Below are 25509 nucleotides of genomic sequence, written 5' to 3' on the forward strand. Positions count from 1 at the left end.
AAATCATACCATTCTCATCACCTTCGAAAATAAACACTTAGAATTCTTGTATACACCTTAGATCCTGTTTGAACATTCCATTCAATTTATTGGATTTTTTAAAAAAATGCTGTATTACAAATACAATACAGAATGAAGAAAAAAGGTTAAATCTTATTTAAAGCAATTATCAGTTTAATAGCATCAGTAAAAAATGGTACTTTTAGTCATGGCATGAAATACACATAAAATCTAGCTATTTTCCAATTATTCTTTGGGCATTTTCAAGTTGGAAAATTCATTATAAAAAACTGAAAGATGCTGCCTCGTTTACTCATTGAGTGCTTATGACACTGTAAAAGTAAGAGAGAGATTAATACCACAGTTATAACCACTGGGACTCAAGAATCATTACATGATAAGATTGAAAATAGTTAGATGACTCATTTGTCCAAAATCTGTAAAATTCCTTGTTTCCCAATAAAACAGTTAAACTGAAACCACAAATTTTCTCTAAAGCAATCTTCCGGTGTGTCAACATGTGTGCTCTCTTGGCCAGATGTTTGCTAGAAATTAGCAGGAATAGCTATTATCTTCTGGCAAAGAAGTAAAACCAAACTGCCTAACTCTTCCTGCCAGCTGGGTTGCCCTCTACTGGACTATGCAAGGTAATAAAGCCAGCAGGTCAATGCAACTTTGTTTCACAACGTAACACTGTAGATAGAAATGTAAATGAGAAAAGGCATATCACATACCTCAAACAAATTGCACTCCCCTGAATAAGCCCCAAAAGAATCCTTTAATAAATTGACTTTTATGGGTGGTGGGGGGAATCAGCAGAGTGCTAATTTTTCAAGTAAACAATTTCAGTCATTTTGAGAAGTGGTACAAAAGCAGCTTTATATAATCTTAGTCTCCTTTTCAATACTTTGGAGGCAGCTCTAGAGCAATAGTTGTAGTAATGGGTAAACCCTAATGTCCATCTTTTATGCTGATTTGTGTTTTAATACAAATCACATTTTTGTGAGTCCATCTACTCTGTGGATATTTTAAATGTATAGACATGGGTCACAGTAGATGCATGCTGAAGAGATCACATCCACAAGTCTCTTGCCACAAGATCAAAACTTTTCAGAGCTGTTTCCTTTGTGAAGACTCATTTTAAGTTAGCAATATCTTTTCCTCTGTAGCTCATCCCCATGCCTGAGATTTGCAGTAATGCAGGACCAGTTTACCATCACTGCCAAAACACTACAAAAAGAAAAACGGCAATAAATTAAACTCAATTTTTGTTATTCTTAGATGAAACTAAGAAAAAGAATGTTATACTGATCATAAACATCCTAATACATGTACATGTATCTATAAGGCTATTTCTTTCAACAGATGCAAGCTACTATTGGACACATATTAGTAATCATAAATGTTTAATAAAACTTGTCCTTTAAGCACCTTAAGCATAGATAAGCACACATATTTTAACCTTGTCCCTTCTCTACATCTGATTATAATGTATGTACTATTTTCTAGTAATGGTACTATAAGAATGCTGAATAAAGTCATTCTTACATAGTCTCCTTTTCAATTTCTTGGAGGGAGATCTGGATTACTGATTATAAAAACAATGTAGAAGATACTACATGTAGGATCTTCTAAAAGGAGATCTTACTTTCTGGTCATATTTCATAGTCATCTTCTATTTGTGTTATTCATTCTTTAATTCTTCAATCACTGTATAATTTGAGATCCAACTAAGTTCAAGGTGTTAGAGATATAACAGAGAACAAGAAAGTAATCTCTTTTCTTGATAGACAATTAAGAATGGCTTATCATCTCTTTAAATGATATGAATTAATGATCATACTATACACAGATGAGCATATTCCATGAAGAAAATAAAGCAGTAATGTTTTACCTCATAGAGGGTTCCAACTTCCTGGTCTGGGGAGGGGGCAAAGGACTGATTCACATAAATAAACTGCAAGAAAGAAGAAAATTATGGTGATTCATTTTTAATGGTATCCAGATTAATCTGCATTTTTCTGGGTGCCAATCAGCCAGCTATTTCAAATTGTTTGTCTTCAGAGCTGAAGAAAGCTTCCCTAAACCCCTTCTTTCTAATTCTCATAAATTAGTCAATTAGTGAGATCTTTATGAACAGCATGTCTTTCCTCTGGAGGAATAACAGAATTTTTGTTCCCAGCTTTTTATAACTAAGAAACTTTTGTTTTTACAAACAGCTTTTGAAGGTTTATCCAAGAAATTACATTAGTAAAAATATCAATTTTCTCATTTATTTATAATTAAAGACAGAATTTCTTTTCTCCTAACAAAATTTTACACACACAGCCTCAGATAAAAACATCTAATAATTGAGATAATTGGTACATTTTTCTTGAGTAAATGACATGCACAGTTGGATTTTTTTGACCATTACCACCTCTGAAAACTCTCAGAAGTACTGAATTTCAGGCTGGGTGAGACCACTGTAAAGTCACTTGCAGCCAAATGAAGTAGCAAAAATGTAGCATAATTGAAACCTAATGTCCTTACAACCTTGTTTCTTAAAGGATTCACTGTTCAATGTTTCAGTTTAGTCTGTTTCTACTAAAACATTTATAGTACTTAAAAAATTCCCGAAGATACTGAAACAAAAGATCACAGTGTCAAAGTGACTTCTGATAGTTTTCTTTTTAGAAAACAAAACATTATTTGCAGGTTAACATATTCAATTTTCCCTGTCTACAATCAAATTTTAAGACAAATTTCCTGGGCTTCACATAGTCCTTAAAAATATATATCTATCAGAATAGTTGGTTGATAGATACTATTTGGGACACCAGCTAGAACAAAAATAAATATCACTTATATTTCTCCTTCAGGCAATACAGTGTGGTAATTAAGAGTAGGGGCTCTACTGAGATCTAGGTTTGAATTCCGGCTATAAATACAAATAACTTTTCTCAAACTGTGTCTTTGTTTGTAGATACAGAAAATAACAGGACCTATACTTCTTGAAGCTGCTGGGAAAAATAAAATGAGACAGTACACATCAAGTATAAGTGCTTGATATATGTACTCAATAGACATTAGTTAGACTTATTAAATTATTTAAAAATAGTTCATGCTTAAATATCAACTCATTATTAAGGCTGAGTAAGGTTCTAACACAATTTCAGAAACAACAGAAATCGGTGTGCATTTAATGTGAATTTCCTGTGATACAGATATAATAATTTGTGTTTAGTTCCTGACAGTTTAACTATGAGTGAACATAGATTTTACTCTTTGGAACATTTTAAATTAGGAAAAGGGCTCTGGACAACAATTTAGTTTATTTCAGCAAACAATCCCTGAGTGTCTATTATGTGCTAGGAAATGCACAAGGTGTGAAATTATGAAGATTAATATGATCTCTCCCCTCAATAAGCAAACATACCTGAATAAGATAAGAATATAGATGGGAAAAATGCATCTGACAAGGTCTGTAGCACAAAGATGGGGCATTAGTTTAGCCTAGCCTTTTGGTCAGGAGAGGCTTTCTGGAAGAAAAAATTGAGGAACAAATTAGGACTTAACTAGGTGCAGAGAGTAATAATTAGGACTCTGCAGGCAAAAGAAACAAAAGTAAGATGTGAGTGTTGAGGGGACAGTACAGCAGATACAGTAGAGAACTATAAGAACTTAATAAAATTCTGTAACAGGAGTTAGCAACTGAAAGTGACTTTAATTTAAAAAAAGCAATTAAGGTAGTTTAAATGGAAGTTCCATGGAGGTAAAAATTTCAAAACCCAATCTTTAGCTAAATGCTAGAGCTTAGGAGGATAAAATTTTAAAGAATAATGATTTGTTTTTAAATCACCAGTCTTTATATAGATGTCTCTTTAGTTATTTTGGTTGTTATAAACTTGAGATTTTGTAGGAAGGGTTCATGGGAACAGCATTCTCTTGAGTTCCTGCACACTGCTAACAGTTTTGTGCCCTGATTAAAAGTCAGTTTTGTAGTATATAAAATCCTTATCTCACACTTTCTTTGTATCTTTGCTGCTCAACTTTGATGGTAACCTAATTTCCTAAGCCATGTCCTTTTTCCCCTAGATGTCCAAAGGATTTTTCTTTTTATTTCACATCCAGTAATCTTACCAGAATGTGTCTCGGTGATTGTTACACTGGGTTGGTATTCTCAGGATCTTGGTACATTTTTTTAATATGTAGTTTCAAACCTTTTTAGAAGAAATTTCCCTTGAATTATAATTTTAAGTATTTGTTTTGTTCCTTTGCTTTGGTTTTCTTCTTCAGGGACTCCTATTTCTATGTTTACTCTCCTTTGTTCATACTCAGTGTTTGTCATTTTCTCAAATTCTTTTTACCTTTCATTCTACCCCCGGTCCCATCCCCGAGCCTGAGCAACCAAATGCTGCAGTTTAACGTTTTTTTTAAGTTAAAAAATTTTTTATACAATTTTTAAAGGTTACTTTCCATTTACAGTTATTACTAAATATTGGCTATGTTCACCATGTTGTACAACACATCCTTCAGCCTATCTTGCATCCTTCAGTCTGTATATCCCACTCCTCCACCCACATATTGTGCCCCCGCCTCCAAACTGGAAACCACTAGTTTGTTCCCTATATCTGTGAGTCTGCTTCTTTTTTGTTATATTCACTAGTTTGTTGTATTTTTTAGATTCCATGTAAAGTTATATCATACAGTATTTGTCTTTAACTCACTTCACTTAGCATAATGCCCTCCAAGTCCATCTATGTTGCTGCAAATGGCAAAATTTCTTTCTTTTTTATGGCTGAGTAGTATTCCATTGTGTGTGTGTGTGTGTGTGTGTGTGTGTGTGTGCACGTGTGTGTGTGTGTACACATCTTCTATCCATTTATCTGTTGATGGATACTTAGGTTGCTTCTGTATCTTGGCAGCTGTAAATAATGCTGCTATGAACACAGGGGTGCACGTATCTTTTCGAACAAGTGTTTTTGTTTTCTTCAGATGTATACCCAGGAGTGGAATTGCTGGGTCATAAGGTAGTTCTATCTTTAGCTTTTTGAGAAACCTCCATATTGTTTTCCACAGTGGCTGCACCAAATTACATTCCTACCAACGGTATACAAGGGTTCCCTTTTCTCCACATCCTTGCCAACATTTGTTATTTGTGTTCTTTTTGATGACAGCCATTCTGACAGGTGTGAGGTGATATCTCACTGTGGATCTGATTTGCATTTCCCTGAGGATTACTGATGTTGAGGATCTTTTCATGTGCCTGTTAGCCCTCTGCACTTCCTCTTTGGAAAAATGTCTTTTCAGTTCTTCTGCCCACCTTACAATTGGGTTGTTTGTTTTTTTGACGTTGAGTTGTATGAGCTGTTTATATATGTTGGATATTAATCCCTTATTGGTCATACCAATTGCAAATATATTCTCCCATTCATTAGGTTGTATTTTTGTTTTGTGGATGGTTTCCTTTGCTATGCAAAAGCTTTTAAGTTTAATTAGGTCCCATTTGTTTGTTTTTGCTTTTATTTCCTTTACTCTAGAAGACTGACCCAAAAAAGTATTGCTGCAATTTATGTCAAAGTGTTCTGCCTGTTTTCCTCTAGGAATTTTATAGTATCTGGTCTTACATTTAAGTTTTTAATATATTCTGAGTTTATTTTTGTGTATGGTGTTAGTGAATGTTCTAATTTCATTCTTTTACATGTAGCTGTCCAGTTTTCCCAGCACCACCTACTGAAGACACTGTCTTTTCTCCCTTGTATATTCTTGTCCCCTTTGTAGTAGATTGCTTGACCATAAGTGCGTGGGTTTATTTATGGGCTATCCTGTTCCATTGATCTATGTATCTGTTTTTGTGCCAATACCGTACTGTTTTGATGACTGTAGCTTCACAGTATAGTCTGAAGGCAGGGAGTGTGATTCCTCCAGCTCTGTTCTTCTTTCTCAAGATTGTTTTGGCTATTCAGGGTCTTTTATGTTCCCATATAAAATTTAAAAATATTTGTTTAGTTCTGTGAAAAATGCCACTGGAAATTTTATAGACATTGCATTGAATATGTAGATTGCCTTGGGAAGCATAGTCATTTTAACAACACTGATTATTCCAATCCAAGAACACAGTATATCTTTCTGTTTGTGTTGTCTTCAATTTCTTTTTTTTTTTTAAACATCTTTATTCGAGTATAATTGCTTTACAATGGTGTGTTAGTTTCTGCTTTATAACAAAGTGAATCAGCTATACATATACATATGTTCCCATATCTCTTCCCTCTTGCATCTCCCTCCCTCCCACCCTCCCTATCCCACCCCTCTAGGTGGTCACAAAGCACCGAGCTGATCTCCCTGTGCTATGTGGCTGCTTCCCACTAGCTATCTATTTTACATTTGGTAGTGTATATATGTCCCTGCCACTCTCTCACCCTGTCACATCTTACCCCTCCCCCTCCCCATATCCTCAAGTCCATTCTCTAGTAGGTCTGTGTCTTTATTCCTGTCTTGACACTAGGTTCTGCATGACCTTTTTTTTTTCCCCCTTAGATTCCACATATATGTGTTAGCATACTGTATTTGTTTTTCTCTTTCTGACTTACTTCACTCTGTATGACAGACTCTAACTCCATCCACCTCACTACAAATAACTCAATTTCATTTCTTTTTATGGCTGGGTAATATTCCATTGTATATATGTGCCACATCTTCTTTATCCATTCATCCGATGATGGACACTTAGGTTGCTTCCATGTCCTGGCTATTGTAAATAGAGCTGCAATGAACATTTTGGTACATGACTCTTTTTGAATTATGGTTTTCTCAGGGTATATGCCCAGTAGTGGGATTGCTGGGTCGTATGGTAGTTCTAGTTTTAGTTTTTTAAGGAACCTCCATACTGGCTTTACCAATTTACATTCCCACCAACAGGGCAAGAGTGTTCCCTTTTCTCCACACCCTCTCCAGCATTTATTGTTTCTAGATTTTTTGATGATGGCCATTCTGACAGGTGTGAGATGATATCTCATTGTAGTTTTGATTTGCATTTCTCTAATGATTAATGATGTTGAGCATTCTTTCATGTGTCTGTTGGCAATCTGTATATCTTCTTTGGAGAAATGTCTATTTAGGTCTTCTGCCCATTTTTGGATTGGGTTGTTTGTTTTTTTGTTATTGAGCTGCATGAGCTGCTTGCAAATCTTGGAGATTAATCCTTTGTCAGTTGCTTCATTTGCAAATATTTTCTCCCATTCTGACGGTTGTCTTTTGGTCTTGTTTATGGTTTCCTTTGCTGTGCAAAAGCTTTTAAGTTTCATTAGGTCCCATTTGTTTGTGTTTTTATTTCCATTTCTCTAGGAGCTGGGTCAAAAAGGATCTTGCTGTGATTTATGTCACAGAGTGTTCTGCCTATGTTTTCCTCTAAAGTTTGATAGTGTCTGGCCTTACACTTAGGTCTTTAATCCATTTTGAGTTTATTTTTGTGTATGGTGTCAGGGAATGTTCTAATTTCATACTTTTACATGTACCTATCCAGTTTTCCCAGCACCACTTATTGAAGAGGTTGTCTTTTCTCCACTGTATATGCTTGCCTCCTTTATCAAAGATAAGGTGACCATATGTGCGTGGGTTTATCTCTGGGCTTTCTATCCTGTTCCATTGATCTATATTTCTCTTTTTGTGCCAGTAGCAAACTGTCTTGATTACTGTAGCTTTGTAATATAGTCTGAAGTCAGGGAGCCTGATTCCTCCAGCTCCATTTTTCGTTCTCAAGATTGCTTTGGCTATTCGGGGTCTTTTGTGTTTCCATACAAATTGTGAAATTTTTTGTTCTAGTTCTGTGAAAAATGCCAGTGGTAGTTTGATAGGGATTGCATTGAATCTGTAGATTGCTTTGGGTAGTATAGTCATTTTCACAATGTTGATTCTTCCAATCCAAGAACATGGCATATCTCTCCATCTATTTGTATCATCTTTAATTTCTTTCATCAGTGTCTTATAATTTTCTGCATACAGGTCTTTTGTCTCCTTAGGTAGGTTTATTCCTAGATATTTTATTCTTTTTGTTGCAATGGTAAACGGGAGTGTTTTCTTAATTTCACTTTCAGATTTTTCGTCATTAGTGTATAGAAATGCAAGAGATTTCTGTGCATTAATTTTGTATCCTGCTACTTTACCAAATTCATTGATTAGCTCTAGCAGATTTCTGGTAGCATCTTTAGGATTCTCTATGTATAGTATCATGTCATCTGCAAACAGTGACAGTTTTACTTCTTCTTTTCCGATTTGGATTCCTTTTATTTCTTTTTCTTCTCTGATTGCTGTGGCTAACACTTCCAAAACTATGTTGAATAATAGTGGTGAGAGTGGGCAACCTTGTCTTGTTCCTGATCTTAGTGGAAATGGTTTCAGTTTTTCACCATTGAGGACAATGTTGGCTGTGGGTTTGTCATATATGGCCTTTATTATGTTGAGGAAAGTTCCCTCTATGCCTACTTTCTGCAGGGCTTTTATCATAAATGGGTGTTGAATTTTGTCGAAAGCTTTCTCTGCATCTATTGAGATGATCATATGGTTTTTCTCCTTCAATTTGTTAATATGATGTATCACGTTGATTGATTTGCGTATATTGAAGAATCCTTGCATTCCTGGAATAAACCCCACTTGATCATGGTGTATGATCCTTTTAATGTGCTGTTGGATTCTGTTTGCTAGTATTTTGTTGAGGATTTTTGCATCTATGTTCATCAGTGATATTGGCCTGTAGTTTTCTTTCTTTGTGACATCTTTGTCTGGTTTTGGTATCAGGGTGATGGTGGCCTCGTAGAATGAGCTGGGGAGTGTTCATCCCTCTGCAATATTTTGGAAGAGTTTGAGAAGGATAGGTGTTAGCTCTTCTCTAAATGTTTGATAGAATTCACCTGTGAAGCCATCTGGTCCTGGGCTTTTGTTTGTTGGAAGATTTTTAATCACAGTTTCAATTTCAGTGCTTGTGATTGGTCTGTTTATATTTTCTATTTCTTCCTGGTTCAGTCTCGGCAGGTTGTGCATTTCTAAGAATCTGTCCATTTCTTCCAGGTTGTCCATTTTATTCGCATAGAGTTGCTTGTAGTAATCTCTCATGATCGTTTGTATTTCTGCAGTGTCAGTGGTTACTTCTCCTTTTTCATTTCTAATTCTATTGATTTGAGTCTTCTCCCTTTTTCTCTTGATGAGTCTGGCTAATGGTTTATCAATTTTGTTTATCTTCTCAAAGAACCAGCTTTTAGTTTTATTGATCTTTGCTATTGTCTCCTTCATTTCTTTTTCATTTATTTCTGATCTGATCTTTATAATTTCTTTCCTTCTGCTAGCTTTGGGGTTTTTTTGTTCTTCTTTCTCTAATTGCTTTAGGTGCAAGGTTAGGTTGTTTATTCGAGATGTTTCCTGTTTCTTGAGGTAGGCTTGTATTGCTATAAACTTCCCTCTTATAACTGCTTTTGCTGCATCCCATAGGTTTTGGGTCGTCGTGTCTCCATTGTCATTTGTTTCTAGGTATTTTTTGATTTCCCCTTTGATTTCTTCAGTGATCACTTCGTTATTAAGTAGTGTATTGTGCAGCCTCCATGTGTCTGTATTTTTTACAGATCTTTTCCTGTAATTGATATCTAGTCTCATAGCGTTGTGGTCGGAAAAGATACTTGATACGATTTCAATTTTCTTAAATTTACCAAGGCTTGATTTGTGACCCAAGATATGATCTATCCTGGAGAATGTTCCATGAGCACTTGAGAAAAATGTGTACTCTGTTGTTTTTGGGTGGAATGTCCTATAAATATCAATTAAGTCCATCTTGTTTAATGTATCATTTAAAGCTTGTGTTTATTTATTTTCATTTTGGATGATCTGTCCATTGGTGAAAGTGGGGTGTTAAAGTCCCCTACTATGATTGTGTTACTGTCGATTTCCCCTTTTATGGCTGTTAGTATTTGCCTTTTGTATTGAGGTGCTCCTATGTTGGGTGCATAAATATTTACAATTGTTATACCTTCGTCTTGGATCGATCCCTTGATCATTATATAGTGTCCTTCTTTGTCTCTTGTAATAGTCTTTATTTTAAAGTCTATTTTGTCTGATATGAGAATTGCTACTCCAGCTTTCTTTTGATTTCCATTTGCATGGAATATCTTTTTCCATCCCCTCACTTTCAGTCTATATGTGTCTCTAGGTCTGAAGTGGGTCTCTTGTAGACAGCATATATATGGGTCGTGTTTTTGTATCCATTCAGCCAGTCTGTCTTTTGGTGGGAGTATTTAATCCATTTACATTTAAGGTAATTATTGATATGTATGTTCCTATTCCCATTTTCTTAAATGTTTTGGGTTTGTTATTGTAGGTGTTTTCCTTCTCTTGTGTTTCTTGCCTAGAGAAGTTCCTTTAGCATTTGTTGTAAAGCTGCTTTGGTGGTGCTGAACTCTCTCAGCTTTTGCTTGTCTGTAAAGGTTTTAATTTCTCCATCACATCTGAATGAGATCCTTGCTGGGTAGGGTAATCTTGGTTGTAGGTTTTTCTCCTTCATCACTTTAAGTATATCCTGCCACTCCCTTCTGGCTTGCAGAGTTTCTGCTGAAAGATCAGCTGTTAACCTTATGGGGATTAACCTTATGGGGACTCCCTTGTGTGTTATTTGTTGTTTTTCCCTTGCTGCTTTTAATATGTTTTCTTTATATTTAAATTTTGATTGTTTAATTAATATGTGTCTTGGCGTGTTTCTCCTTGGATTTATCCTGTATGGGACTCTCTGTGCTTCCAGGACTTGATTAACTATTTCCTTTCCCATATTAGGGAAGTTTTCAACTATAATCTCTTCAAATATTTTCTCAGTCCCTTTCTTTTTCTCTTCTTCTTCTGGGACCCCTATCATTCGAATGTTGGTGTGTTTAATGTTGTCCCAGAGGTCTCTGAGACTGTCCTCAGTTCTTTTCATTCTTTTTTCTTTATTCTGCTCTGCAGTAGTTATTTCCACTATTTTATCTTCTAGTTCACTTATCCGTTCTTCTGCCTCAGTTATTCTGCTATGGATCCCATCTAGAGTATTTTTAATTTCATTTATTGTGTTTTTCATCATTGCTTGGTTCCTCTTTAGTTCTTCTACGTCCTTGTTAAATGTTTCTTGCATTTTGTCTATTCTATTTCCAAGATTTTCGATCATCTTTACTATCAGTATTCTGAATTCTTTTTCAGGTAGACTGCCTATTTCCTCTTCATTTGTTAGGTCTGGTGTGTTTGGACCCTGCTCCTTCATCTGCTGTGTGTTTTTCTGTCTTCTCATTTTGCTTATCTTACTGTGTTTGGGGTCTCCTTTTCACAGGCTGCAGGTTCGTAGTTCCCGTTGTTTTTGGTATCTGTCCCCAGTGGCTAAGGTTGGTTCAGTGGGTTGTGTAGGCTTCCTGGTGGAGGGGACTAGTGCCTGTGTTCTGGTGGATGAGGCTGGATCTTGTCTTTCTGGTGGGCATGTCCACATCTGGTGGTGTGTTTTGGGGTGTCTGTGGCTTTATTATGACTTTAGGCAGCCTCTCTGCTAATGGATGGGGCTGTGTTCCTGTCTTGCTAGTTGTTTGGCATAGGGTGTCCAGCACTGTAGCTTGCTGGTCGTTGAGTGAAGCTAGGTCTTGATGTTGAGATGGAGATCTCTGAGAGATGAAGTTGGCTCTCCCACCTCAGAGGCACAGCCCTGATGCCTGGCTGGAGCACCAAGAGCCTTTCATCCACACGGCTCAGAATAAAAGGGAGAAAAAATAGAAAGAAAGAAAGAAAGAAAGAAAGAGGATAAGATAAAATAAAATAAAGCTATTATAATAAAAAATAAGAAAAAAATTAAGAAAAAAGTTAAGAAATTTTTTTTAATTTTTAAAAATAAATTTATTAATTTTTTATAATAAAAAATAAGGGAAAATTATTACGAAAAAATTTTCTTAATTTTTTAAAATAAAAAATATGAAAAAACTTATTAAGAAAAATTTTTTTTTAATTTTTAAAAATAGAAAATAAGGAAAAAATTATTAAGAAAACGTTTATTAAGAAAAAAAAATTTTTAAGTAAAAAAAAAAAAAAAAGGACGGACCGAACCCTAGGACAAATGATGAAAGCAAAGCTATACAGTCAAAATCTCACCCAGAAGCATACACATATACACCCACAAAAAAAGGAAAAGGGGAAAAATTAATATATCCTGCTCCCAAAGTCCACCTCCTGAATTTGGGATGATTCGTTGTCTATTCAGGTATTCAACAGATGCAGGTACATCAAGTTGTTTGTGGAGCTTTAATCCACTGCTTCTGAGGCTGCTGGGAGAGATTTCCCTTTCTCTTCTTTGTTCGTACAGCTCCCGGGGTTCAGCTTTGGATTTGGACCCGCCTCTGCGTGTAGGTCACCTGAGGGCGTCTGTTCCCCGCCCAGACAGAACGGGGTTAAAGGAGCAGCTGCTTCAGGGTCTCTGGCTCAGTCAGGCGGGGCGGAGGGAAGGGTACGGATGCGGGGCGAGCCTGCGGCAGCAGAGGCCGGCGTGACATTGCACCAGCCCGAGGCACACCATGCGTTCTCCCGGTGAAGTTGTCCCCGGATCACGGGAGCCTGGCCGTGGCGGGCTGCACCGGCTCCCAGGAGGGGCGGTGTGCAGAGTGACCTGTGCTCGCACACAGGCTTCTTGGTGGCAGCAGCAGCAGCCTTAGCGTCTCATGCCCGTCTCTGGGGTCCGCGCTGATAGCCGCGGCTCGCGCCTGCCTCTGGAGTTCGTTTAGGCAGCGCTCTGAATCCCCTTCTCCTTGAGTGCCACGAAACAAAGAGGCAAGAAAAAGTCTCTTGCCTCTTCAGCAGCTGCAGACTTTTTCCCGGACTCCCTCCTGGCTAGCTGTGGTGCGCTAACCCCTTCAGGCTGTGTTCACGCCGCCAACCCCAGTCCTCTCCCTGGGATCCGACCGAAGCCCGAGCCTCAGCTCCCAGCCCCCGCCCGCCCCAGCGGGTGAGCAGAGAAGCCTCTCGGGCTGGTGAGTGCTGCTCGGCACCTATCCTCCGTGCGGGAATCTCTCCGCTTTGCCCTCCGCACCCCTGTGGCTGCGCTCTTCTCCATGGCTCTGAAGCTTCCCCCCTCTGCCACCCGCAGTCTCCGCCCACGAAGGGGCTTCCTAGTGTGTGGAAACCTTTCCTCCTTCACAGCTCCCTCCCACTGGTGCAGGTCCCGTCCCTATTCTTTTGTCTCTGTTATTTCTTTTTTCTTTTGCCCTACCCAAGTACGTAGGGAGTTTCTTGCCTTTTGGGAGGTCTGACATTTTCTGCCAGCGTTCAGTGGGTGTTCTGTAGGAGCAGTTCCACGTGTAGATGTATTTCTAATGTATCTGTGGGAAGGAAAGTGATCTCCACGTCTTACTCTTCCGCCATCTTGCCCAGACCCGCCCATCTTCTATTTCTTTCATCAGTTTCTTATAGTTTTCAGAGTATAGGTCTTTTACCTCCTTAGGTATGTTTATTCCTAGGTATATCTTTTTGACTTTGAAAATTCTTTTTTTTTCTTCTATTTTTCTTCAGCCATTACCTGTTGTTTATTTGCTCTTATATTCCATCTAGTTTAGTCTCATTTCTGAAATAACTTTTAACCTATAATTCTTTTCCTGAGCTCTGTCACTTCAAGTTTTCCTACTGCTGATTTATGTTGTTATTTCGCGTCTTCTATCACCTTCCTTTTGACACTTGTTTTGACATAATAAATCAGTTACTGACTTGCTTGTAGGCACATTTTTCTCTGGCATGCTTTCATTGTCTTTAGGGATGTTACTCTGTTCTTTATTTTGCTTCCTTATAACATTGTGCAGGATTTGACCTTGATACTCCTCTGTTGCTTACTTGTATATGAAATCAGTTTTCTTCAACTTTTAGAATGAAATGGGTTAGTGTAGTTTTTCTAACTCCACAGAGCTCCCTCTACTGTTGTTTTTTGTATAGTGTTGAACAATATGGAGGTCTGCTTTCTTTCTTTCTTTCTTTTTTTTAACAATTAACATTTTATTTATTTATGGCTGCACTGGGTCTTCGTTGCTGCACGTGGGCTTTCTCTAGTTGTGGGGTACAGGCTCTAGGCGTGCGGGCTTCAGTAGTTGTGGCTCACGGGCTCTAGAGCGCAGGCTCAGCAGTTGTGGCGCATGGGCTTAGTTCTCCGCGGCATGTGGGATCTTCCCAGACCAGGGATCAAACCCATGTCCCCTGCATTGGCAGGCGGATTCTTAACCACTGCACCACCAGGGAAGCCCCGCAGCTCTGCTTTCTGAGCTTTCCAGGTTGTTCCTCTCCATTTTGACCAGGTCCTTCTTTTTCCTTCCTTTCCCTGCTTAAATGTGTTTCACTTCCAGAAGTTCCTCTTCAGTGTGGTATCTTGTCTTGGAAGGGAGCCGGAGTCTGTTTTGAGAGTTCTCAGGGGATAGACTGCTCCAGTTCCTTAAGTCCTCCTTAGTGCAGATATATTGTAATCACTTGCTATTGGAAAGAATCAAACGCTCTCAATTTCAGCTACTATTCTTAAATTGGCCCACTGTACTTTCCAGTGAATGCCTGTTAGCTATTTCCAGGTTCTCCCTTTCTCAGTGCTATCAGATGCCAATCCTACTGTTTATTTTTTTCAGCACATTTGCTAATAGGACGCAGATCCTGTGGTCATTGGTGGGTATTCCCACCAACTTGAATCTTAGGTTTCAGGAGGATACTTGTCATCTAAGTTTTGTTATAAATATACTGATCATGGGGTTTTGGTTTTGCTTTCTAGTTGACTATATTTTTGTGGGAATTCATGCCTTCTGACACCACTGCTATCTTCCCAGAATCCCCAGCATTACTTTTTCTTTTGACATTTATTTTGTGAAAATAATGTAGGGTATAGCTCTATGAAGCCAGAAGATGTGAGTTCTAGTTTAATCTAGAAAAGTGACAAAAAAGACTACTTTTGTTTATGTTTCCTATTGCTTAAATGGGAAGAGATAATCAGATTTGCTACAAAGGTTTAAAGTTGGACCATATGAAATTGCTGAGTTTTTTTGGTTAAAATGATTGATTGATGACAGTTTTACATGGTTCAACCTAATATATATTGACTTCAACCACATCCTTTCAGATTACTGAATATAAGCAATACAAAATGTCAAAACTCTAACATTAACATAGAACACAGCATTCTTTCACCTTTTCTTATATCCACAAATTTCTAAAAGTAATGCCTTAATTACTTGGTACTCCTCTGGTTACCTACCTCTCCAACTCTTCATGGTATACCCTTAGTAGAGATAACCTCTGCTCATTTCTCTTAAGTGTATGTCCTCACCACCCTAACTTTTCCATTTAGACTTGGACTCTAGGCAAGGTCCTCTGCTCCTCAGGTTTTAGCTACCATATGCAAGTGGATGACACTATAATATTCTTGCCCATCTCTGAAATTTAATTAAATTCTACACGGCACTCTTATAAAACAGGTCTTTTCTCACGCCGAGTGATCACAAACAGAGATGTTCACCTGTAAAACTCAAAAATCCCCATCACTTTTCCCTTACAACTTCCTTTGGAGGAATCCCTGGTTCTATGTTATCCTTACCTCAAATAACTTCTAGTGATTAACCTATCTTGCACTTACTTTTGCACCCATGACATGACACTTTTGTGAAAGCCACTTACCACCAAAAATCTTAGATCAGAGTAGTTTCCTCCTTTTCATTGACAAAAAATATATTCCAACACACCCCACTTTCATAAAAAATCACTTCATTCATTCTACCAGTTCTCACTCTTGTGTTCACAATCAACTATAGCCCTTCCCAATCCTTACACATAACTGTATTTAAAAAATACTTAGTGATTCTTCAATTATCTATCCACATATACATACCTGAGTTAACAATGACCAAGATTGTGGTCTGAAGATAAAGGCATTCCATATATTAACATAACATGTGACAAAATGTCAAATACATGTAGACATTTAAATTTCTGTGGCCAAATTAAAAACCTGTGGCATTTAAATTTTTAATCCTAACAACTCACCGTGAAATGCTTAACATGTATCATATGAAATAAGTACACCTGAACCTTAAAAACGAGGGGGTTGGGGCGCCCACACTCTGCAGTCAAAAATCTGTGTACGAGGCAGATTCAACCAACTGCAGGTTGTGTAGTAGTATAGTATGTATTTATTGAAAAAAATCCACGTATAAGTGGACTGCCACAGTTCAAACTCATGTTGTTCAAGGGTCAACTGTATACCTCTTAGTTCTTCCACAGCACATGGCAAAGGTATATTGATTACCTTGAGAAGAATGGGAAGGAAGCAACATTAATACCAAAACAAAGAAAACCCCAAAACTTTCTGTACCAGTATTCTATGATAGATCTTTCTGCATGGGCATTCAGTGACTTTTTGAGGAAAACAACCAATATGGTAGGTTAAAAAAAAAAAATCAGTCCACATTTAAAAGCAAATCTAAAATTCATTTCTTTTCAGGGTTCTCCAGAGAATCCTTCAATAAAGCACAGAAATTCCACTAACAAAAGAAATAAAAGGACATTACTGAAGTAACATATGTGGCTCCATATGTATTTCTATATACAACAGTTATTCATTGTTGCCTAGGAGCTATAGTAACCCCTCTGTATCCATGGGTTCTGCATCCTCCCTCAGATTCATCCAAATGTGATGGAAAATATTTGGGGAAAAAAATGCCAGAAAGTTCCAAAAAACAAAACTTTAATTTGCCGTGTACCAGCAACTATTTATGTAGCATTTACATTGTGTTAGGTATCATAAATGATCTAAAAATGATTTAAAGTATAAGGGAGAATATGTACAGATTATACGCAAATATGCCATCTTATATAAGGAACCTGAGCATCTGCAAAGGATGCTCCTGAAATCCCCCTTGAATACTGAGAGACAAATGTTTTGTGAATTTTTGTAGGGAAATGATCACCATTGTTTTCTTACCAACTGTTCTGAAGCCACCAGTTTAAGGAACTTTTTGATGAAGTCAATGAGTCCTTGGATGGTTCGGGTTCGCTCTACAGCCCATTTCTTTGTTTTCATTATAGGAGTGTCTCCCACAGCCTTTAGCAGGATGTCAACTGTAAAGGAAAAAAAAAATACAGTCGACACAATCAAAACAGGAATTAGGGGCATCAATGTCCAGACAGTCAGAAATCCGCCTATAACTTTACACTCAGCCCTCTGGATCCACAGTTCTGCATCACGGATTCAACCTACAATGGATTATGTAGTATTCTAGTACGTATTTATTGATAACAGTCCATGTGTAAGTAGACCTGCTTAGTTCAAACCCATGCTGTTCAATGATAAACTATAGTGACAAGTACACTGAAACATCTAAAGAGAATGTGATATAAAAGACTTTAGAAAACTTAAACTTTCAATCAACATACAGTTTATGTATTTATGATACTGGAAGTATGCCTGAGATGATAAATGGAAGATATGAAAAGATTCAATTAGAAGAATTTCACCTTCATCGAAACATTTATTTTTATTGAAAAAAATGGTAAACCTAAATTTCCAACAAAGATATTTAGAGGAGATTGGTTAAGTAAAGGATATTATACTCTGGTAGGATGTATATACTGTAGCAAAGATATAAAGCACACACTCTGAACTTCCTGGGTTCAAAATCCTGGCTCTGCCACTTGCTAAGTATGTATACATATATCTAGATAAGCTCTTTAATCTCTTTGTACCACATTTTCTTCACTTGTAAAATGAGGATAATAGCAGGAACCTGATAAGACTGTTATGAAGATTAAATGAATACATATAAAGTGTTTAGAACAGTACCAGGTCATAACTCACTTATTAAACCTTAAGATAATTAAGCTGCCATTAAAGATACTATAAAAGCATATTTAATAGTATGAAAAAATTATCAAAAAATACTAAATATAAAGCAGCATATGATTTCAATTTCATTAAAGCCATCACAGGCACATATTCACATAAATGTGGAATATGCACCAAAATGATATTTCCCAGTAGGGATATTATAGGTGATAATCACTTGATTTTACTTGTGCTTTTTGTAACCACCAAGTTTTCTACACTAAACTTTTAAATAAAGGAAAACAATAAAAATTATTAAAAAGAAAATACAAAAACTAGGGGCCAAAAAGGTTTCTGAGAAATCAAAGGTTTCAATAATTCAAAATACAAAGATGCAAACAGAGAGACTATGACTCTGTCTCCTGAAGTTACTTCATTAAAAAGAATTAGAAAATATAAAGAACAACCAAATGGAATTGAAAAATACAATAACTGAAGAGAAAAGTGCACTAGAAGGAATCAACATTAAACTAAATGAGGCAGAAAAATGTATCAGTTCTTCTGACAAAATACTGGAAATCACTGCCACCAAACAGAATAAAGAAAATAGAATGAAAAGAAATGAGGACAGTTTAAGAGACTTCTGGGACAACATCAAATGTGGTAATATTCACATTATATCCCAGAAGGAGAAGAGAGAGAGATCGGGCCTGAGAAAATATCTGAAGAGATAATAGCTGAAAATTTCCCTGACCTAGGGAAGCAAACAGTCACCCAAGTCTAGGAAGTGTAGAGTCTCATACACGATTGACCCACAGAGAAATACACCATGACACATTGTAACCAAAATGACAAAAATTAAAGATAAAGAGAAAATATCAAAAGCAATATACAAGGGAACTCCCATTAGGCTATCAGCTGATTTTTTAGCAGAAACACTTCATGTCAGAAGGGAGTGGCATGATATACTTAAAGTGATGAAAAAGAAAAACTTACAACCAAGAACACTCTACCCACCAAGGCTCTTGTTCAGATTTGATGGAGAAATCAAAAGCTTTACAGACAAGCAAAAGCTAGAAGAATTCAGCACCACCAAACCAGCTTTATAACAAATGCTAAAAGAACTTCTGTAGGTGGAAAATAAAAGGCCACAAATAGAAATGAGAAAATTATGATACAGAAAAGCTCACTGGTAAAGGCAAACATATAATAAAGGCAGGAAATCATCCACACACAAAGCTAGTAGGGAAGTTAAAAGACAAAAATTGTAAAATCATCTATATCCATAATAGTTAAAGGATACACAAAACAATTAGATGTAAAATATAATATCAAAACAGTAATATTGATAGGAGAAGAGTACAAATGCAGGGTATCTAAAGTGCATTTGAAATTAAGAGATCAGCAACTTAAAACAAGCACATACAGATATAGGCTCCTATACAAAAACCTCGTGTTAACTGCAAAACAAAAATCTATAATAGATACACACACAAAAAAGAAAAAGGAATCCAAACATAATACTAAAGACAGTCATCAAATCACAAGAGAAAAGAACAAAAGAAGAAAAGGGGAAAAAAAAGACCTACGAAGATAAATCCAAAATAATTAACAAAATGGCAATAGGAACATACATATCAATAATTACCTTAAGTGAAAATGGACTAAATGCTCCAACCAAAGACAGACTGGCTGAATGGATACAAAAACAAGACCCATATATTTTTCTGCCCACCAGAGACACATTTCAGATCTAGACACACATACAGACAGAAAATGTGGAGATGGAAAAAAGGTATTCCACACAAACAGAACTCCAAAGAAAGCCACAGTTGCAATATTTATATCAGACAAAATAGACTTTTAAATAAAGACTGTTACAAGAGACAAAGAAGGACACTCCATAATAATGAAAGGATCAGTAGAAGAAGATATAACAATTGTAAATATATATGCACCCAACACAGGAGCACCTCAATATATAAGGCAAATGTTAACAGACATAAAAGGAGTAACTGACAGTAACACAACAATAGTGGGGGACTTTAACACCCCACTTACATCAATGGACAGATTATCCAGACAGAAAATCAGTAAGGAAATACAGGCCTTAAACAACACATTAGGTTAGATAGTCTTAACTGATAGTTACAGAACATTCCAACTGAAAGCAGCAGAATACACATTCTTTTCAAGTACACATGGAACATTCTCTAGGATAGATCACATGCTGCAACACAAAGCTAGCCTTGGTAAATTTAAGAAAACTGAATTCATATCAAACATCTTTTCCGACCACAACATTACAAGGCTAGAAATCAACTACTAGAAAAAAACTGCAAAAAACACAAAGGCTAGAAATCAACTACTAGAAAAAAACTGCAAAAAACACAAACACGTGGAAGCTAAACAATATGCTACTAAACAACCAATGGCTCACTGAAGAAATCAAAGAGGTAATTATAAATACCTAGAGACAAATGAAAACGAACACATAATGATCTAAAACCTGTGGAACACAGCAAAAGCTGTTCTAAAAGGAAAGTTCATAGTGATACAAGCTTACCTCAGGAAACAAGAAAAATCTCAGACAACTTAACCTTACATCTAAAGCAACTAGAGAAAGAAGAACAAACAAAACCCAAAGTTAGCAGGAGGAAAGAAATCATAAAGATTAGAGCAGAAATAAATGAAACAGAGATGAAGAAAACAACAGAAAAGATCAAAGAAACTAAAAGCTGGTTCTTTGAAAAGATAAACAAAATTGATAACCCTTTAGTCAGACTCATCAAGAAAAAAAGGGAGAGGGCCCAAATTAATAAAATCAGAAATGAAAAAGTAGAAGTTACAACAGACACCACAGAAATACAAAGGATCATAAGAGACTACTCTGAGGCCATCATCACCCTGATACCAAAATCAGAAAAAGACATCACAAAAAAAGAAAATTGTAGGCCAGTATCACCAATGAACATAGATGCAAAAATCCTCAACAAAATACTAGCAAACTGATCCCTACAATACATGAAAAGGATCATACACCATGATCAAGTGGGATTTATCCCAGAGATGTAAGGAGTTTTCAATATCTGCAAATCAATCAATGTGATACAAAACTTCTAGAGCTCTTCAATGAATTCAGTTAAGTTGCTTGACACAAAATTAATGTACAGTAATCTGTTGCATTTCCTTTTTTTTTTTTTTTTTTTTTTTTAGGCTGCACTGTGAGGGATGCGGGATCTTAGTTCCCTGGCCAGGGATCGAACTTGTGCTCCTGCACTGGGAATGCAGAGTCTTAACCACTGAACCACCAGGGAAGTCCCATCTGTTGCATTTCTACATACTAACAACAAAATATCAGAAAGAGAAATTAAGGAAATAATTTCATTTACCATAGAAAGATATACTGTGTTCTTGGGTTGGAATAATCAGTGTTGTTAAAATGACTATGTTACCCAAGGTAATCTACATATTCAATGCAATCTCTATAAAATTTCCAATGGCATTTTTCACAGAACTAAAACAAATATTTTTAAATTTTATATGGAAACATAAAAGACCTTGAATAGCCAAAACAATCTTGAGAAAGAAGAACAGAGATGGAGGAATCACACTCCCTGCCTTCAGACTATACTATGACGCTACAGTCATCAAAACAGTACAGTATTGGCACAAAAACAGATACATAGATCAATGGAACAGGATAGAGAGCCCAGAAATAAACCCAACGCACTTATGGTCAAGCAATCTACTACAAAGGGGACAAGAATATACAATGGGAAAAGACAGTGTCTTCAGTAGGTGGTGCTGGGAAAACTAGACAGCTACATGTAAAAGAATGAAATTAGAACATTCACTAACACCATACACAAAAATAAACTCAGAATATATTAAAGACCTAAATGTAAGACCGGATACTATAAAATTCCTAGAGGAAAACATAGGCAGAACACTCTTTGACATAAATTGCAGCAATATTTTTTTGGATTAGTGTCCTAGAGTAATGGAAATAAAAGCAAATGTAAACAAATGGTACCTAATGAAAGTTAAAAGCTTTGGCACAGTGAAAGAAACCATAAACAAAATGAAAAGACTGGGAGAAAATATTTGCAAATGATGCAACAGACAAGGGATTAATTTCCAAAATATACAAAGAGCTCTTACAGCTTAGTATCAAAAAACAAACAACCCAAACAAAAAATGGGCAGAAGTCCTAAATAGACATTTCTCCAAAGAAGACATACAGACAGCCAAAAGACACATGAAAGATGCTCAATATCGTTAATTATTAGAGAAATGCAAATCAAAACTACAATGAAATATCACCTCACACCAGTCAGAATGGCCATCATTAAAAAGTTCACAAATAATAAAGGCTGGAAAGGGTGTGGAGAAAAAGGAAGCCTCCTACACTGTTGGTGGGAATGTAAATTGCAGCCACTATGGAGAACAGTATGGAGGTTCCTTAAAAAACTAAAAACTAAAAATAGAGTTACCATAAAACCCTGCAATCCCACTCCTGGGCATATATCTGGAGAAAACCATGATCGAAAAGATATATGCACCTGAATGTTCATAGCAGTACTATTTACAATAGCCAAGGCATGGAAGAAACCTAAGTGTCCATCGACAGATGAATGGGTAAAGAGGATGTGGAATATCATTCAGCCATAAAAAGAACGAAATAATGCCACTGGCAGCAACATGGATGGACCTAGAGATTATCATATTAAGTGAAGTCAGAGGAAAACAATTACCATATGATATTACTTATATGTGGAATCTGAAAAAATGGTACAAATGAACTTATTTACAAAACAGAAATAGAGTCACAAACAGAAAACAAACTTATGGGGGGGGATGGGGGGATAGATTAGGAGTTTGGTATTTATATATACACACTACTATGTATAAAATAGGTAAACCACAAGGACCTGCTTATAGCACAGAGAACTATACTATCTTGTAATAACATATAATGGAAAAGAATCTGATTAAGAAGATATACATATATGTATAACTGAATCACTTTGCCGTACACTTGAAACTAACACAACATTGTAAATTAACTATACTTCAATTTAAAAAAATTAAAAAGACATCCACAATCAAAGGAAACACTGAAAGCAGAGGTGTTCTGCTGCCCCCTAAAGTCAACTCTATTCTATTACATCCTTCCTGACCCATTCCTTGGTATTAAAAATTGGGTCCCAATGAGGTTACTGAGATCAATTTACTGATGTTTACCCCTGGAATGGAGCCATCTAGAACACATAATGCACAGTTTATCTTCCTACTAAAGTTTATCTTCCTTCTTCCATTTAGTAATCCTACCCTCAGTTATCTAAGCAAAAGAGATGAATTGGGAGATAACTAAGGAGATTTTGGTTAACTCACTTTCCATACCACTTCAATCCCCTGGGGCTATCAGTCAGTTGCAACTGGGCATTGCAAGAAAGTGAAGAAGAAAGTGAAGTGAAGAATTACTGAAGAGAGCGAGAGCAAGAAGCTAGAGAAGGAAAAATATTTATTATAATGATAGCTGTACTTTATTATTACTTTTTTTAATTCTAAAGGTGATTTGCTTGTAGTTCTCCACTCTAGCTACACAGGAGACTCAACTGGGGGAACATGTATAAGAATACAGATGTCTACATCAATTAAATCAGAATCTTCTGGAAATTGGGCCTCGGCACTGCTATGTTTAGAAGCTCCCTCAGGTGATCCTAAAGTGCCGCCATAACTAACAAGCTCGGTCTGCTTCAGTAATATGTAGATTAAACCAAAGGTGGAGCATATGAAATATTTAAGCTTTTTCCATGAGAAAGGTCCTCAAAAAAGGATGACAACTTCAGGGTAGACATTCAATAGCTAGAAAGTAAGTTTTCTATCACAGAGGCTAACTCAAATGCTCACAGGAGCCAGAAGATGAAAATTCGATTTTTAAATGATGGTTAAAAATCATAAATTGTGCAGATTGAAGAAAACATGCCATATAACCTCAGGCCATATCTGGGAATGTGGGCCTTATTTTTTAGTCACAGTATTACACAGCAATCTTCAGGGTCAAGCACGTAGTTAATTGTTGACTAAGACTGCTAGATATTAAGACAAACTCTTTGAAAGTCTGTTTCTGCTTATAGTAAATTGCAAGGGAAAAAAAGGGAACAACACTACTGATTCACTTCGCTGTACAGCAGAAACTAACACAACATTGTTAACCAACTATATACTCCAATAAAAAAGAAAAAGAATCTCTAAAACTCATGGGATTCATCTGAAGAACGAGTCTAGTGGTTCCCTACAGAAATAATTATAGTTTTTTGTTTATTTATTGGTGAATAATGTGTAAATGACAGAAGAGATTTCCCCCAAATGTAGAGGCAGTCTGACTTAAAAGGGGGACAGTGCTGGCAGAGACAATTATCCTTCACAGCAGCAGAAAGTGATGATGGATGAAAGGGCGTGAGATCACTGAGCACAACGTGAGAAAACGACTTCCTGATTTTCTCATAGGCAACTCTACATAAAGTGCTCCACTTAGCAATTACTGTATTTTACAATGGCGAACTAATTCTCAAGCAATAAAGGGTTGAGGACTAATTCTCAAGCAATAAAGGGTCCAGTTCAAGCAACGAAATGATTCATTTACAAAGATTCCAAAACGGTGTTTTTTTTTTTATTTTTTAAAAAGGCGATGCCTCTGCCTTTAGTTTTCCCTTAGCAGTCTTCATGCTGGGTAAAACCCCCGTTTTTTTGGGCCAAGGTGTGAAATCACACGCATTTGGTATAAAAAACAGCGACCTAGTCGGAAGGTGTGGATTCTAATTCAGATTTGCCGCAGACCATCCTTATTAGCTAAAATTATTATTCAAATAATTAGATCCCGCGTTAAGTACCTGGAGCTATCAAGATCCCACAGAGTTACCACCTTCAAAGAGCTCTCAGTCTGGTCATTTCAAAGGAAGATGAGAGTACAGCGTAATAAATGCCGTGACATTCAAAAACTGGGTACCACACCGCGAAGGTGCGTCCAGAGACAGCTTTCTTTCGAGGCACTTAACTCAAACGTCTTAAAAGCCGAAAAGTATACTTCCTCTCTCGTGACTGGTCAAAAACCTCGTCTGGAACCGGCCCTCCTCTAAATTTTGCTTCTTTATTAGCCGCCATCCCTATTCGAAGACAACCTCAACCTCCCGCCCCTGCCCAGAGTGAAACTGCTCTGAAAATTACTTTTCTTCTTGGTGTCACCGGCAGGTTCCTCTGTTCCCGGAGAGACTGCAGCGGAAGATGGGGGCTCCGGAGTGGCTGTTTCTGGGGAGACCTCCGTGGGTCCTTCACCTTCAGCAGCAATTGAGGGAGGGAGCTGCAGCGCAGACTCCGGCTCCTCAGCCATCTTGCTTGGAGGGAGGTGAGGGCGGAAGTGGTGGCTCAGCGCATGCAGTGGGCGGGCTTTGTGCCGGAGAGCGGCGCTTGGGAGGCGCCGGAGTAGGGGCGGGGAGAACCCAACCCACCACTGAAAGTCGGAATTGCAGGTTGGTCCTCTGCGTCGAACCTGTTGCAGTCCCCTGATCGCTGATAGACCAACTACTGTTTCTCCACAACCCCCCCCCACCCCCCAACAGCAAGTTTCCGGAAAAGGTCGGTAGGCAACGTCCCAGTGAGCCGCCGGGTGCGCAGGCGCCCCTATGCTTCGAGCTCCGGCCTGG

General features: G+C 37.2%; 1 protein-coding gene across 2 annotated transcripts; it reads right to left on the bottom strand.

Moving 5' to 3' along the window:
* Positions 1–62: 62 nt before the first annotated feature.
* On the bottom strand, positions 63–25502 carry ATG12 (autophagy related 12). Of its 2 annotated transcripts, XM_082378521.1 has the most exons (4): positions 25034–25502; positions 16961–17097; positions 1895–1957; positions 63–1230 (listed from the first exon to the last, which is right to left on the bottom strand). In XM_082378521.1, the coding sequence occupies exons 1-4, from the start codon at positions 25194–25196 to the stop codon at positions 1171–1173; spliced, it is 423 nt and encodes a 140-aa protein (XP_082234647.1). In that variant the 5' UTR covers positions 25197–25502; the 3' UTR covers positions 63–1170. The 2 variants fall into 2 exon arrangements, with proteins under 2 accessions (XP_082234647.1, XP_082234646.1); XM_082378520.1 differs by lacking the exons at positions 63–1230; positions 1895–1957 and adding an exon at positions 15974–16285 and having other exon boundaries at positions 25034–25341.
* Positions 25503–25509: the final 7 nt, after the last annotated feature.

Source organism: Balaenoptera borealis (genome assembly GCF_965194805.1).
Source record: "Balaenoptera borealis genome assembly, chromosome: 2".
Taxonomy (NCBI): domain Eukaryota; kingdom Metazoa; phylum Chordata; class Mammalia; order Artiodactyla; family Balaenopteridae; genus Balaenoptera; species Balaenoptera borealis.